Source organism: Arachis ipaensis, chromosome B07 (assembly GCF_000816755.2).
Source record: "Arachis ipaensis cultivar K30076 chromosome B07, Araip1.1, whole genome shotgun sequence".
NCBI lineage: Eukaryota > Viridiplantae > Streptophyta > Magnoliopsida > Fabales > Fabaceae > Arachis > Arachis ipaensis.
The window spans coordinates 125013080-125026238 of NC_029791.2; the positions used below are offsets into that span (position 1 = coordinate 125013080).

At 35.3% G+C, this 13159-nt stretch overlaps 1 protein-coding gene across 7 annotated transcripts in view; it reads left to right on the plus strand.

Annotated features, from left to right (window-relative positions):
- LOC107606333 (homeobox protein 2) overlaps positions 6984–13159 on the plus strand; it is a 7229-nt gene continuing 1053 nt past the window's right edge. Inside the window, exons 1-7 of one of the 7 annotated variants that reach the window (XM_021106611.1) lie at positions 6984–7197; positions 7343–7466; positions 7564–7880; positions 7959–8039; positions 8645–9059; positions 11512–11878; positions 12094–12153. In XM_021106611.1, the coding sequence (XP_020962270.1) occupies positions 8665–9059; positions 11512–11878; positions 12094–12153 (822 nt within the window). In that variant the 5' untranslated portion in view covers positions 6984–7197; positions 7343–7466; positions 7564–7880; positions 7959–8039; positions 8645–8664. The other 6 variants (XM_021106610.1, XM_021106609.1, XM_021106608.1 and 3 more) reach the window with 6 other exon arrangements.

Sequence of the window (13159 nt, forward strand, 5' to 3'; positions counted from 1 at the left end):
TCTAACCTTGTGAAATTTGTTTAGTCATGAATACATAATAGTTTATTGAGAGGAATAAGTATTTTTTTGCTTCTCAAAATCTATGTCTAAAATTAAAATTATTTTTAATATTTTTTTTAAATCGTCCTTAACATTATAATTATTTTAAAATTATCATTTTTTTATCAAAACATTAATTTTTAAACTAAATTACCCTTGATAAAAATGAAAAATTCACAACTCCTTTACCTCTTCATCATCTTACTCCTTCTCCAAAATTCTCATCTTACTCCTTCTCAAAAATTCTATCTCCAACACATATACCACCACCGTCACACCTTCATAATCATTCTTTCATTTTTGCTCTCCTTCTCTTTTCTATCAACATCACTCTACCTTTTCTTATTACAATTAAGAATCTTGAAACTACAAATACTACCCCAACAAGAAAAGATTTCACAAATAGATTCTTATTTGTCATATCATAAGTGAATAATCAAATTGGATGTTGAGTTTTCATTGACACAATTCAAAAAATTGATCTTTATTTTTATTAAGGTGATTGCTTAGGTAGCGTTTAGTAAGAGGTACTAAAACTGATAATGGGGGACTGCAACTCAGTATTGTATTTAATGATTAAAGACTGGAACTAAAATTTTAGTTTCCGTCCCCAAAATTTCAGTTCCTTTAATACCTCCAGAAAGTGAAAACACAGAAAACTAAAATTTAAAGACGAAGACTGAAATTTAAATAACAATTTTTGTCTAAAATACCCTAATTCCAAACTTGAAAATCCAACTCTACCCCTTTGGCCTTCTCCTTTCTCTGCACAGTGCACACTCATCCAACTCTCTTCTCCGTCTTTGAAGCTCTACTCTCTCGCGTCCTTGCGCCTTCACCGCCGCTCATCCCTGAGGCTTCGCTGTTGCTCGTCCCTGCGCCTTTCTCGCCGCTCGTCCCTGCGCTTTCGTTGCCACGCGTCACTATACTGTTTGAAGAAGAAAAGGGAGAGGGAGAAAGAGAGAATGAAAAAAGGGTACTCAAGTAATTTTGTTTGTTTTAGTCTCTGTATTTATCTCAAATCAAACAGGATATTGAGACATAACACGGTCCTTTACACTTTACATCAAACACAATATTGGAAATTTCAGTTTCTATTTCTTAGTCTCTGTCTCCAATCTTTGTCTCTCAATTTCAGTCTCTCTTCCAAACACTACCTTATAATTAGAAGATTGCCAGGGAGAACAACAATGAGATAAAAAAAACTATTAGAATTCTCATATAAGAAGGAAGCTTTTGAGCAGAGGAATTGACCCTGCAACTTACAAGCCTCTCAATGATTCTTTTGCAACTCACACGCCCATACTTCCAAACAACAAATAAAAACATTCATCGCGCTTCTCTTCCCCCATTTTTTTCCTCTACTACTCTCTTTTCTTGCACTTTTGCAATCGAGAATCAGCAACCATGTCTTCTTTGCTCCTCAAATCCAACAAGCCCAAGCTCATCTCTTCTAAGAAGTCTTCTCTTTCTAGAACCCTAAACCCATCCCACTGCCTCTCCTTNCCTAGTACTTCCACCGCAATTCCTTCGCCCCTTTCCCTTTCTCTTTTTCTAATTGATTTTTATTTTGGAGATAACAGAATGATGACGATGGAAAAGAAAGTGATGATGAAGATGAGCAAATTATGATAGAAGACTTTATTGCTTGGAATGCTAGGAATTAGAATTAACGAGTTGAATTTTTTTATTTTAGAACAACTAAAAATAAATAATTTGAATTCTTTTGAGAATTCTAATTCCCATTTTTTTCTCATTTTTAAATTAGACCAAAAGGGTATTTGATTTCTAAATCAATTTTCACACCTTTCAAACAATGTAAAAAAGATCCTTATTTACAATTAATAAAATAATTTTGTCAAAAATAATATTATAAAAGAAAAAATTTAATTCATATAAAAGTTAGTCTAAACTAAAGAATTGAATTCTATTCTATTAATATATTATAGTCGGTAAAGTACTAAATTGGTCCCCTACGTTTGGGCCTAATCCTGTTTTGGTCTCTAACGTTTAAAGTGTCTTATTTGAATCCAAAAAATTTCATTTAACTTCAATTTAATCCTGCCGTGAAGTCAATATTAAATAATTAATGTCACTATTCCACCAAACCTTAAAGTCCTTCCCTGAAAAAGAGGTACAAACTCGAGAAGCACAGCATCAGCAGCGGATGCATCACCGCGAGCCACTAGCCTTGGTTCAAGCACATGGAGAACATATTTAAGAACTCGCCTTCCGCGAAGAAGTTCGCCGGTGGCGACAAGGACAAGGTCATCGTCACCTCTACTGCGGGGAACCCCTCTCGGCAACCAAAGAATTTGATTATATAAGTTTTCCATATCTAAAAACTGAGTTTCGTTAATTACTTAACATTGACTTCACAGCAGGATTATATTAAAGTTAAATGAAACTTTTTTGGATTCAAATAGGACACTTTAAACTTTAGAAATCAAAACATGATTAAGTCCAAACGTATAGGGCCAATTTAGTATTTTATCCAATTATAGTCATTTTAAATTATAAAATTGAATTTTAAATAAAATGAATTCTTTTTTTTAAAGAAAATATAATTATTTTCTCATATTAAATAATTTCCAAACAAGTTTTAAATGTGTGTGCATGATTTTGGAAAAGAAAATGTCAAATGGAAAAGACGAAGAAAAACAGCGAAGGTCTCTTTAGTTTTTCAAAGGATATTTTTAATTATTATCTTTAAAATGATGATTTTAATTCGAAATGCAATGTTGAGAATTATTTTGAATAGAAAAAAAAATGTTATGAACGATTTTAATTTTGACCACAAATTTTAGAGGCTAAAGGAATACTTATTTCTTTTATTGAACAAAATTTTTTTACAGTAAATTATATTGTTTTTATGATTAGGTGATATTATATTCAATATCTTTTAATTTGTCTTTTTTAACAAAATTATCTTTTATATATATATATATAAAGAAATGACATATATAAGAAGAAAAATATTTCAGTAGGCTAATCTTGACAGTTTTCATTTTCTATTGAGAAAGAGGCAGGCCCCAAGAGCACTCCAATAAGTGCACCGAAAGTGGCCAAGTTGAAGCGTTCAACGGCCTACCACCTTTCTTTGATTTGGAGCTGCTTATTTCGGCCGGCTTGTGATGAGGTCTAGCCAGCTCGTCTCTGCCTTGAGGCCCTACAATTACCAGCATCTCTTCTTTCCCGGCTCCAATATGAGTTGAGATTCTCAGAGTTTAGAGTAAAGTATGAGTAGAATGTCAGAGGTCGTGTAGTACGGCAGGCAGAAGATATTTTATTTATATGATAGTCACGTTGAAAGTCTTACCTAAACTCTTCTGACTAAATATGATAAAGCCTCTAAAAAAATATTAACTACATACCTCAAAAATGTCTCACGATCAAGGATATTTGAGATTTTTTGCTTATATGAGTTTTTTTAATGCTTCCCTCGGTCTATTAGTGAACTATCTCTCCAGGGATTGTGAAAGATGTTCCACTAGAAATATTCTTGTTATTGCTTTGACTCATATTCCCCAAAAAGTGGATCCCGCGGAAATGCCGTTCGTTTAAGATGATTGATTGCTTTGCTCTCTAGGGCCAAGCCCAAAGTTCTTCTTTGGCATGGTACAAAACAAGTGATCTTGGTGCCTGCCATAGTGCCATTACGCGTTTATACTATAAAAAGTGGATATATATATCTCCTTAAAATATTAAAATTGATTTTTATCCAAACTACATGGCTTAGGTGTAATGTTCTAATTATTTTTTTCCCTCATTTCTATCTCATTCATATTCTTCGTATTTTTTCAGTCCATAATTATCTATTTTTACCCAATAATTTTAATTTTTACTCTTAGTTCAACAAACTTGCAATTATTATAAGAATTTTATAATTATGATTACTAATTTATAAAACAAATAATAGAAGGCAATGCAACATCTTACCACACAAATTCTTACGCTATAGTCGTAATTTCTAAGAGGGATATACAAGTTAATATACAAAAGTGGAGAATACATATAAACTAGCTACAAAATATAACTCCCAAAATAAAATCTTCACTTTCCACAGAGAATCTAGCATGCTCAACGAGATGCGTCATGTCTTGTATCTGAAAAACAGAGAATTTTCAAAATAGGTGAGAACCAAAAGATTCCCAGCAGGATAATAATTCCAAAAAAAGACGATGTAAAACCATACGAATTCACTAGACAATCCTAAACTCTGACAAACAAGATCAAAGCTTAGGGTCATACTAATCCAAAACAGGGTAAACATACTACATACTTTTCTATGTCAATGATTCATAATCTCAAGTTCTCTCTAACGCTCCTCTCAACCTTTCTCTTTTTAATTCAATACCACAGAATTTCGGTATTGAATTCAGTAAATATTAAGCAGAAACAAACATAAGTAATAGGGTGCAAACACAATCAAAAGTAATTACAGCAAATATATCAAATAGCAGTTAAGCAGAGATATACTCATAGACAATCCAAGTACAAGATGCATACTTAAACAATTTCACATAAATGCACATGATACCTACCTATCCTACTGGCCATGAGCTCACGTGTCGGTTACACTACCAGAACCCGACACATCCAATAGCTAACCTGTATATTGTCTCTCTGATTGCGCATCTCCAGGAGGCATATAATTTAGGGATTAGTGTCCTACCACCTACTCTTGGATGCAAACATCAGGGGGTATAAATCCAGAAAGAGTACCATACCACCTTCCCCTGTGAAACTGTGCCATACTGATCCAGGGATTAGTGCCTTACCACCTTACAAAACAGAGAGAACCATGGAACAAGCGGAATCTACCACCATCCTTGTTCTGGTATATCTCAGCTCAGTGCGCAAGCGGGATTTACCACCGTCCTTGCCACGTTCTTGCCAAAAGTAAGCATTATTTCAGTATGCAAGCGGATTATACCACTGACCTTGCCAGAATACAGTAATTGAGATCGTCATCAGTCTTATCATTCATGTCTTTAATCATTTTTGTAATTAGCAGGTTCATTAACCACAATCTTTCATCAATTATCATTAACTTAGATTCTTCAATTCTCCATCCTACTCAAACATATTAGTTTAATCCATTCAATACACTCTCACTCGTTTCAGAGCCTAAAAGCTAGTTAGCGGACCTTAAACAGGAGTTACAGAGGTGAAAAAGTAGATTGGATAGACAAAAATAGTTAAAATCAACATTTTCTAAAAAAACAGGACAGTCGTACGTACGCACGAGTTCCCTTTGGCGCATACACACGGAAACACGTACGAAAAATATTCAATTCCATAATGCAAGTCATGCGTACGCATGGGTCATACATGCGGATGACTTGGAATGAGTAAAGAGCTAAGTTTTACCATTTACACATAAACCGTGGAATCCCTATCACGGTTTATAAAGAGGCAGATTTACACATAAACCGTGGAACCCCTACTACGGTTTATGAAGAGCTACGACTCTATATATACTAACTGAAGCCAATTATTAAGAAAAGTAGTACTTTTACAATGTCTAGTAAGGAAGAGAGTTTTTTATGCTAGTGCATTGCTTTGGAAAAAATTCATAAAACCAAATAAGGTCTGATCCGGTCATGTAGAAGCATATTCTATTGCCTCCTAAAGCTACAAATACACCTAGTCTGTTGCATCATGCAAAAAAATAATTTGGTTCTAATCAAATTTTAACAGATAAATCACTAAACTGTTAATTATTTATAAATTAAATAATTGACCAATAAAAGTCTAACACATTAATTAATTAGCGAAAAAATTAATTCGATACCAATCAAACGGTACAAACGATCTTGGTTTTCCATGACTTCACCCCGCTAGAGTATCGTTGTCGCTTTCTCTCCCAAATTCTCTCAATTCCAACTACTCACACACTCAAGAATATAATCCGTCCCTTGATATCGCAGTTTATATACAAACTTAGCTATTCATAAACCGTAGTAGGGATTCCACGATTCATGTGTAAATGATAAAATGTAATAGAAATTTTGCAGTTTAACATAAAACACACATATAATCAATTTAAAATGGTTGTATTTGCATAAATATAAATCTCAAATATTTTATTTAAATAAATTATCCTTAAAACAATTTATGAATATTATGAGAAAAAAATTGGAAATAAACCACGCACTTAACAGAAAGAAATATTAAAATAGTGTTTCTATATCAGAATATTATGTATAAGATATTAAAGATTTAAAATTTTACATATACGATAATAAACTAATATATTTTATAGTCATACTAAATAATATTTATTATTTTTAACTTGCACGGTAAAATGCAAATAAATGGGGAGGTGAAGATCTGGTCAATCCGTAGTTGCTTGCTAGATTCAAGTTAAGCTTTCATTATTTATACTATACCCATTCCAAGTCCCATCCACGTACACCCAACATCACAAACACAACTGTCATCGAACCATACCCACAGTTACTAGGTCTAAGTCTTACATAACCGGTTCCTAGGTTCCAGTTTACCCCCAAAACAGGGTTAACTAACCCTAGTTAAGTTAAACATCCTGCACCCAGCCCAATAAATATCATTTCTGGTTCTGGGCGCGGTAATGGACTCATCTACTTAACTCAACTCAACTCAACTGAGACCCAAACAAGAAAAGAAAAGAAAAAAATTAATGTACAAAAATAAGTAGCAATTAATAATTGGGATCTGACGACTGAACTGATTCCGTCAAAGTACTTAACGCCGTAAGGAAACTGCAAACATTAACTAACGGCGTTAAGGGCTGAGGGGAAGTATTGAGGTAACGGGTTTGAAATAGGGTGAACCGTGAATGGTTTAGGGTTGCGATAGATATGAGCCGTGAGATCGTTGATCTACGGTCACAAGTTGTGGGAGTGGACGGTTGGTGATAAGGAGTGTAGCACAATGATGTATATAAACATAAACCATGCTCCTCACCATTTTCGTTCTATCAGAAAAGAAACCAGAACAACCAGCTCCTTCTCTACCCTTCCCCCTTCTTCTTCTTCTTTGTCCTCTGTGTCTTTCTCATTATATTTATATATATATCTATCTCCTTCAAGCTAGTAGCGCTTTCTCTCGCCATTTTTTTCTGCTGAACACGGTGAATGTTGAGGATCTGCCACTTTTCTCAAATTGAATGAGGTCTACAATTTACAAGGCCTCAATTTCTCTTTTCGATTATGTCCTTTTGTTTATCTTCACGGTGAAGAAGCTCGTCTTTTTCAGTTTTCTATGTGGAGTTTGGATTGTTTTTTATTTTGTGTTGGTGGCTCATTTTTGTTTGCAGATGCATGTTCAGAGAGGATTTGCCGGATTATAGCAGAGTTTGATTTTGGAATTCTCAAGTGAATTAGATTTCCTTAGTTTCATTGATATATTCTAGCGCTCGTGAAGATTTTTCCCTTCTTAAGGTAGGGAATTGAGCCGGAGTTTTCTTCTCTTCCTTTTTTTCCCCCTTCTCTTCTCTGTGCTAAGTTGGTTTGTTTGCCATTTCTGGTGCATCTGCAGATACATTTTTTTCTTGGAAAATCACGGATTTTGGAGCTCTGAACTTCGATAGTCCTGTATTACAGGGACGATCGTGGCCGACTTGATTTTACAGCCATAGTCGGAGACAGAAGCTCTGAAATGTCGCCATTATTTGGATTTTAGACATAGATTCGCATTTCTGCAGAGCCTAGGAACTGAAATCGGGAAGCTTTCTCCGTCTCATGCGACAGGGGAACCAGATTTAGGTGAGAAACTAAACAAAGTTAATCAGAGCTGGAACTGTGTGCGTTTGATTCTCCTCATCGCAACCTTGCAGCGGTGAATCCAATTTTGATGTTCGTTTCTATCTGCTGGCTATAGCTTCTCTGATTCATCTCTCTTTCTCTCCTTCCTTACGTTTTCTTCTTCTGCAGGAAATCGAAAACTCGCTTGTTTATTTTCTTCGGTTGCGGTAGTTCCAGAAGGAATTGATTGTTCATCAAGTGTAAGTTTACGTGAGAGACATTGATTTTCATTACTCCTTTGCAGTTTCCTCGATCTCTTTTCCTCACTCCTATTTTGGTGGCTCTCTCTGTTTTCTTTCTTCTTATTCTTTAATATCAATTAATGGCTTGCAAAAATCTCTGGTCTCAGTTCCGTTTTCATTTTCCCCTTTTCTGTATTTATAACTTCTTCTTCCACCTCGTTGTTCGATTTTTCCACATTGTCTTGGTTTTCAGAATTGGGGGAAAACAATTCGAACTTGGAGGCTCCGATTTTCAATGTAAAACTGGATTACCAAAAATATTTCAATAATATCTGCGCCTCCCTCATTTGTTTGCCATCGTCCATCTTTCGATGTTGACTCAGTGAAGCTGTAAAAGATGCTCACGTCTCACGCCTCACGCCTCACGCCTCACACAATTCTCATCTCTTTTATCCTTTCTCTATTCATTGGAAATCGTAGACACTTGGATGCACATCTCGTAGATTATTAAGTTCAAAATCAAAGCCAATCTCAATTGCTTACATGAAAAAAGATGTACCAATGTATGATTTTAATAGCTTCTTGTCATAATATAAGAAATTACAGCGGTTACTTGACCTTTTCAATGGCACAGGTGGAACAACAAAGAGGAGATGGATAAAGAGTCTTCTTCGGTTGTTCGGAGCAGCAATAACGTTAACGGCGGAGGTGGGGAAGGGTCTTTGGTGTTAAGGGCGAGTTCCGATGGGACGAGGCACACAACGACGCCGGATTTGGTGTTGCAGTGGGGGAACCGGAAAAGACTAAGGTGCATGAAGGTGCAGGTTAAGGACAAGGACAAAGATGACTCTTCTGCACCGGTCCAGAGGACAACGGTTCGGGTGGATCGCCGGGTCGTTAGAACCGATAAAGACTCTTTAAATAAGCCCCCACTTGGTCTCAATAATAACAATATTACCCTCGCCAATAATAATCATAATCATCATCAAACTAACGGATATCCCAATCTCCGTCAACGCCCATCTTCGCCGCAGCAACGAATTCTCAGGTAACTGAATTGCCAATTACCATGCTCCTTCTCTGTTTTCTTCTGCATTCAAATCTTCCTTCATATTAATAAGTGAACTGTAATTCTGTGTTTGAATTTAATGCCTGCTTTTTTATTCCCTTTTGATTGTGACTGAAGAGAGTCCCAGATTCAGATGCGTTGTCCACGGCTTTAGATCTGAACGGGTACAATTTTAGAATGAAAAGAAAGAGTAACAAAATAAAGGAGAAATAAGAGATTTTTGTGTTTTATATTTTTCCTATGAAATTTATATTAATTTATGTACCAAAAATTTTTTAGAGCATGATTTATAGTTTCCTTTCTTTTTATTTTTATTATTATTTTTTTTTGGCTTGATTAGTATCTTAAGTCTTAACCTATCTTGATGACAAGGGTAAGGTTCGTGTTGGTGGCGCACTGGCGCGTGGGCCATGCTCTTGCTTTTTCTATGTGAAATATAAATTAAAAAATCCAACGAGTCGGGGCTTGTATTGTGGACTTATCGTCCACATGTGTTGTGTAATTATTTTCAGCAAAGGATTTGTTTTCTTTTCTTGTTGTGGTTATCGATGAAAATATTCCATTACGAATTTTAATCTAGATTTGTTTTAATTTCTAATCAAGCATATGGAGGTGGTGTAAAATATGTTATCGGATAACTCTGTAGCAGTGAATAGTGTTTTCTCGGTTGTTCAATAGAAAACAAAAGTGGCATAGGTGGGAAAGCATGAGTTGAAAGAAACTGAAAGAGTAGTGGCCAAGTAGTGGGGCAGGTTTGTGGAACTAACTATGCATGCATGTATGGTAGCACCTTTAAATCTTGTTTCGCTCCCCATTTCCGCCATAATTATTGGTGCGATGGCCGACTATATATGGTGATGGCAACTTGTGAGTCTCAAATGTCAGGCAAAGAATCACCGGCTTAAAAAATGTTTCCATAGTATTAAAAATTGGGCTGAGTTATTATTGTACCTAACTGGGCTGAATGATAAGCATTTATCATGACTAAGAGGCTTATATTTTGTCCACTCTCCAATTGGTCAGGTCCTTGCGGTTGCCTCATCCGAATTGAAGAATAAAGAGGAGCTCACGGTATGTGCGTGAGATCCCCTTCCTTTCTTCCTTTCAAATTATATTTGGACTTAGATATTATTACCTCTAAGTAAGGAAAATGCCCAACAGAATTAGGATCAACGCCTTGAATATTTAGACACATAAAATATATAAATCTAGTTCATAACTGCCTTCTTTATACTCTTTCGTATTAGCGTGGTAATCGTTAACTAACAACTAACGATTCTAATAATCCCAATCAGGTAAATGTCAGAGTTCATGTTTGAAATTTCTTGGGTTCTGCTATTTTTCCGTTTTTATATTTCTCGTGTTTTATGCATATGATTCGCAAAATCTGCCTAAAATGTATGTAGATAGTTTCTCCAGCTCTGTGAAATCTTCATCTGGTATTTCATTTATTGTGGCAATTAAAGCTTTTCTCTGTTTATGATTCTTTTTATGTATTTAACTATTTATTTATTTTCTGTTTTGGATACGCTGCCTGTGTTTGATTGTTTTTCATGTAAGCATGTATATGATTGATGGAGTTATAGAAATTCTTCGATCTATCCTCCGGCATAGGTAGATAGATAAGGAGAGGAATAGTGATTCTGCAAGTTCTGGTTCTGGATCTACATCTACGATGCGGATTGCGGAAACAAAAACCCCACCTTCCTTATCATATCATATCAACAATTACTACAGACTCTGTTGGAAACATGGAATGGACATTTTCCATCCACGTGTTTAACAAAAAGTCCTTTTCTACTTTAGCCGTCGGATGAAGGGACCAGGTCTCAGATCCGGTCACTTCCATTTAACATCTCACCACGTAGCAATCTCCATCTTTGCTTTACCCAAAAGCACTCTAAGATCCAACGGCTCCAAATATCCCGCGGAACCAGCTGTACCCGTTATAGGGAATCACACACTCCTTCCTCCTCTCGATTCATTCTCTAAGGTCTCTCATCTCAAATATGAAATATCTCATGATCTAATCTATAAACCTTTTTTTTATTTCATTTCACTGCATTTAGGGAAAAAAATAAATTAAACGACCCACCTTCAAAGCACAGCGCAACACTACACAAATACAAAGTCACGCAAGGGGCCAAATACCAGCCCATATTTTACGCCAAACCCGTCTAGATTCCAGCCCCTCCCTATTCTCACCCTTCGATCTAGTTTAGATCGACCCCTCAAGGTTAATTTCGTAAACTCACTACTCCCCAGTTACTTTTCCACAATATTTTACTCCTAAACTACCTCCCAAATGCATCTTTATTTTTGCTATTTATTATATAGTCGCATGTGATGTGGATTCATGTTTCTTACGGTTAAGATAGTCACATAATTACCTTACATGTGAGTTTTGTTTGTGTTTTCTTGTAAATTTTAGGAACTCGGAGACTTCAAGTGCTATGAGAGGAGTAGTAGGAGGGCAGAGCAACGGGGGTGTTAGGGGAATTGCGTCGCCGGATAGGGGTGCGCACGATAAGAGAGGTACGCACAACAACAACAACCACCACCACCATCATCACCATAACGACAATAATAAGTCCGCTGCCTCATCGGATACTGCGCACGATAGCAAAAAGGGTGGGTCACCCTCCGGCAGCGGGGATGCGGTTCCGCAGGTGTGGCCACCTAAGTTCGTGATTGCCTTGACCAACAAGGAGAAGGAAGAAGATTTTTTCGCCATTAAGGGTACAAAGCTCCCTCAGAGACCCAAGAAGAGAGCTAAATTCATACAACGCACCCTCAATGTAAGAACTCTCCTTCTTCTGCTCTTAATTATTTCTATTTTTCCATTCTAATTTCCTCAAGTTCAATTATTATTTATTAACTTTGTCTTCCGTACGATATATTATATGCAACTTGATTCAATAATTTTATGTCTCTTTTTTGAAATAAAACTATATATATATATCACGGTTTTCAAATTAGAATTTGGATAAATGACTTTGTTTAGAACTTTTAGGAAGTTGATTTGTTACTCAACAAGGAGGAGGATGGTATAATTATCTGCAAAAATTGTCATGTAAGCAAGCATATAAAATATTAAAGTGGATATTGACACCAGCTAAAGTATATTTTAGTATGTGATTTTTGTTTTGTTTAATATTCTTTATTCCCTTTGTGCAAGTTAGTACGGGGGTGCCCCCGTTTTTGCTTTTGTATTTTATTCGGCCCCGTCGCTAGGAAAGCCATATATGGTTGGCAGCTGTGGAATTTGGGTACACGCGTCAGGGTGAGCTTGGTTCACACCGAATGGCCACCAAATATTTGTTAGGAAGCCTACGGGGAATTTAATTTGTGCTTCTTTGCCATTTTTCAAAAGCATATGACACGGCCTTGGAGCAGTGAGGGTGGGTGGCCGTTATCAATACCATAGTCCTGAAAATTAAAAAATGAAACTCTTTTCTAATTCGTTACATATTAATTTAGTATAAAATACATTGAAACTATACTTATTATTAAGTAGTAAAATGAATAAAAAATATTTAATTTCTCTCAAAGTAAAATAGTACTATTCATATGTGATAAAGTTATAAATTTAATGGTGATAATTTTTTATTCTATTATTTTACTAAATCATTTTGTTTTACGGAACTTTTCCTATTATTTATCTTGAGTATTAGTATTATTAAAGGCATAGTTGACCACTTGATGCGGGTTTAACATTAACTTTAAATTGGGCCTCGTGGATTCGGCCAGCACGACTACTACTTTCAAGAATTGTATTTTAAAAAAAGAAACGTTAAATATTTTTTTAACAGTTAAACTTGAATTTGTTTTTGGCGTATAATATGTTATACTGGGAATAATTTATAATATGTTAATCCATAACATGAAAAAATCCGTATCAGTGAAAAACTTATTTTAAATTAAGACTCTATTTTACGGGAGAATTTAATTGTCAGTGAAAAACTTATTTTAAATTGTTATTGTAAAAATTAAAATATTGACTTATAAAAAATAATATAATAATTGTATTATATAAAAATAATATTAAAAATTATTAATCTCTAAAACAAAAAGTATCT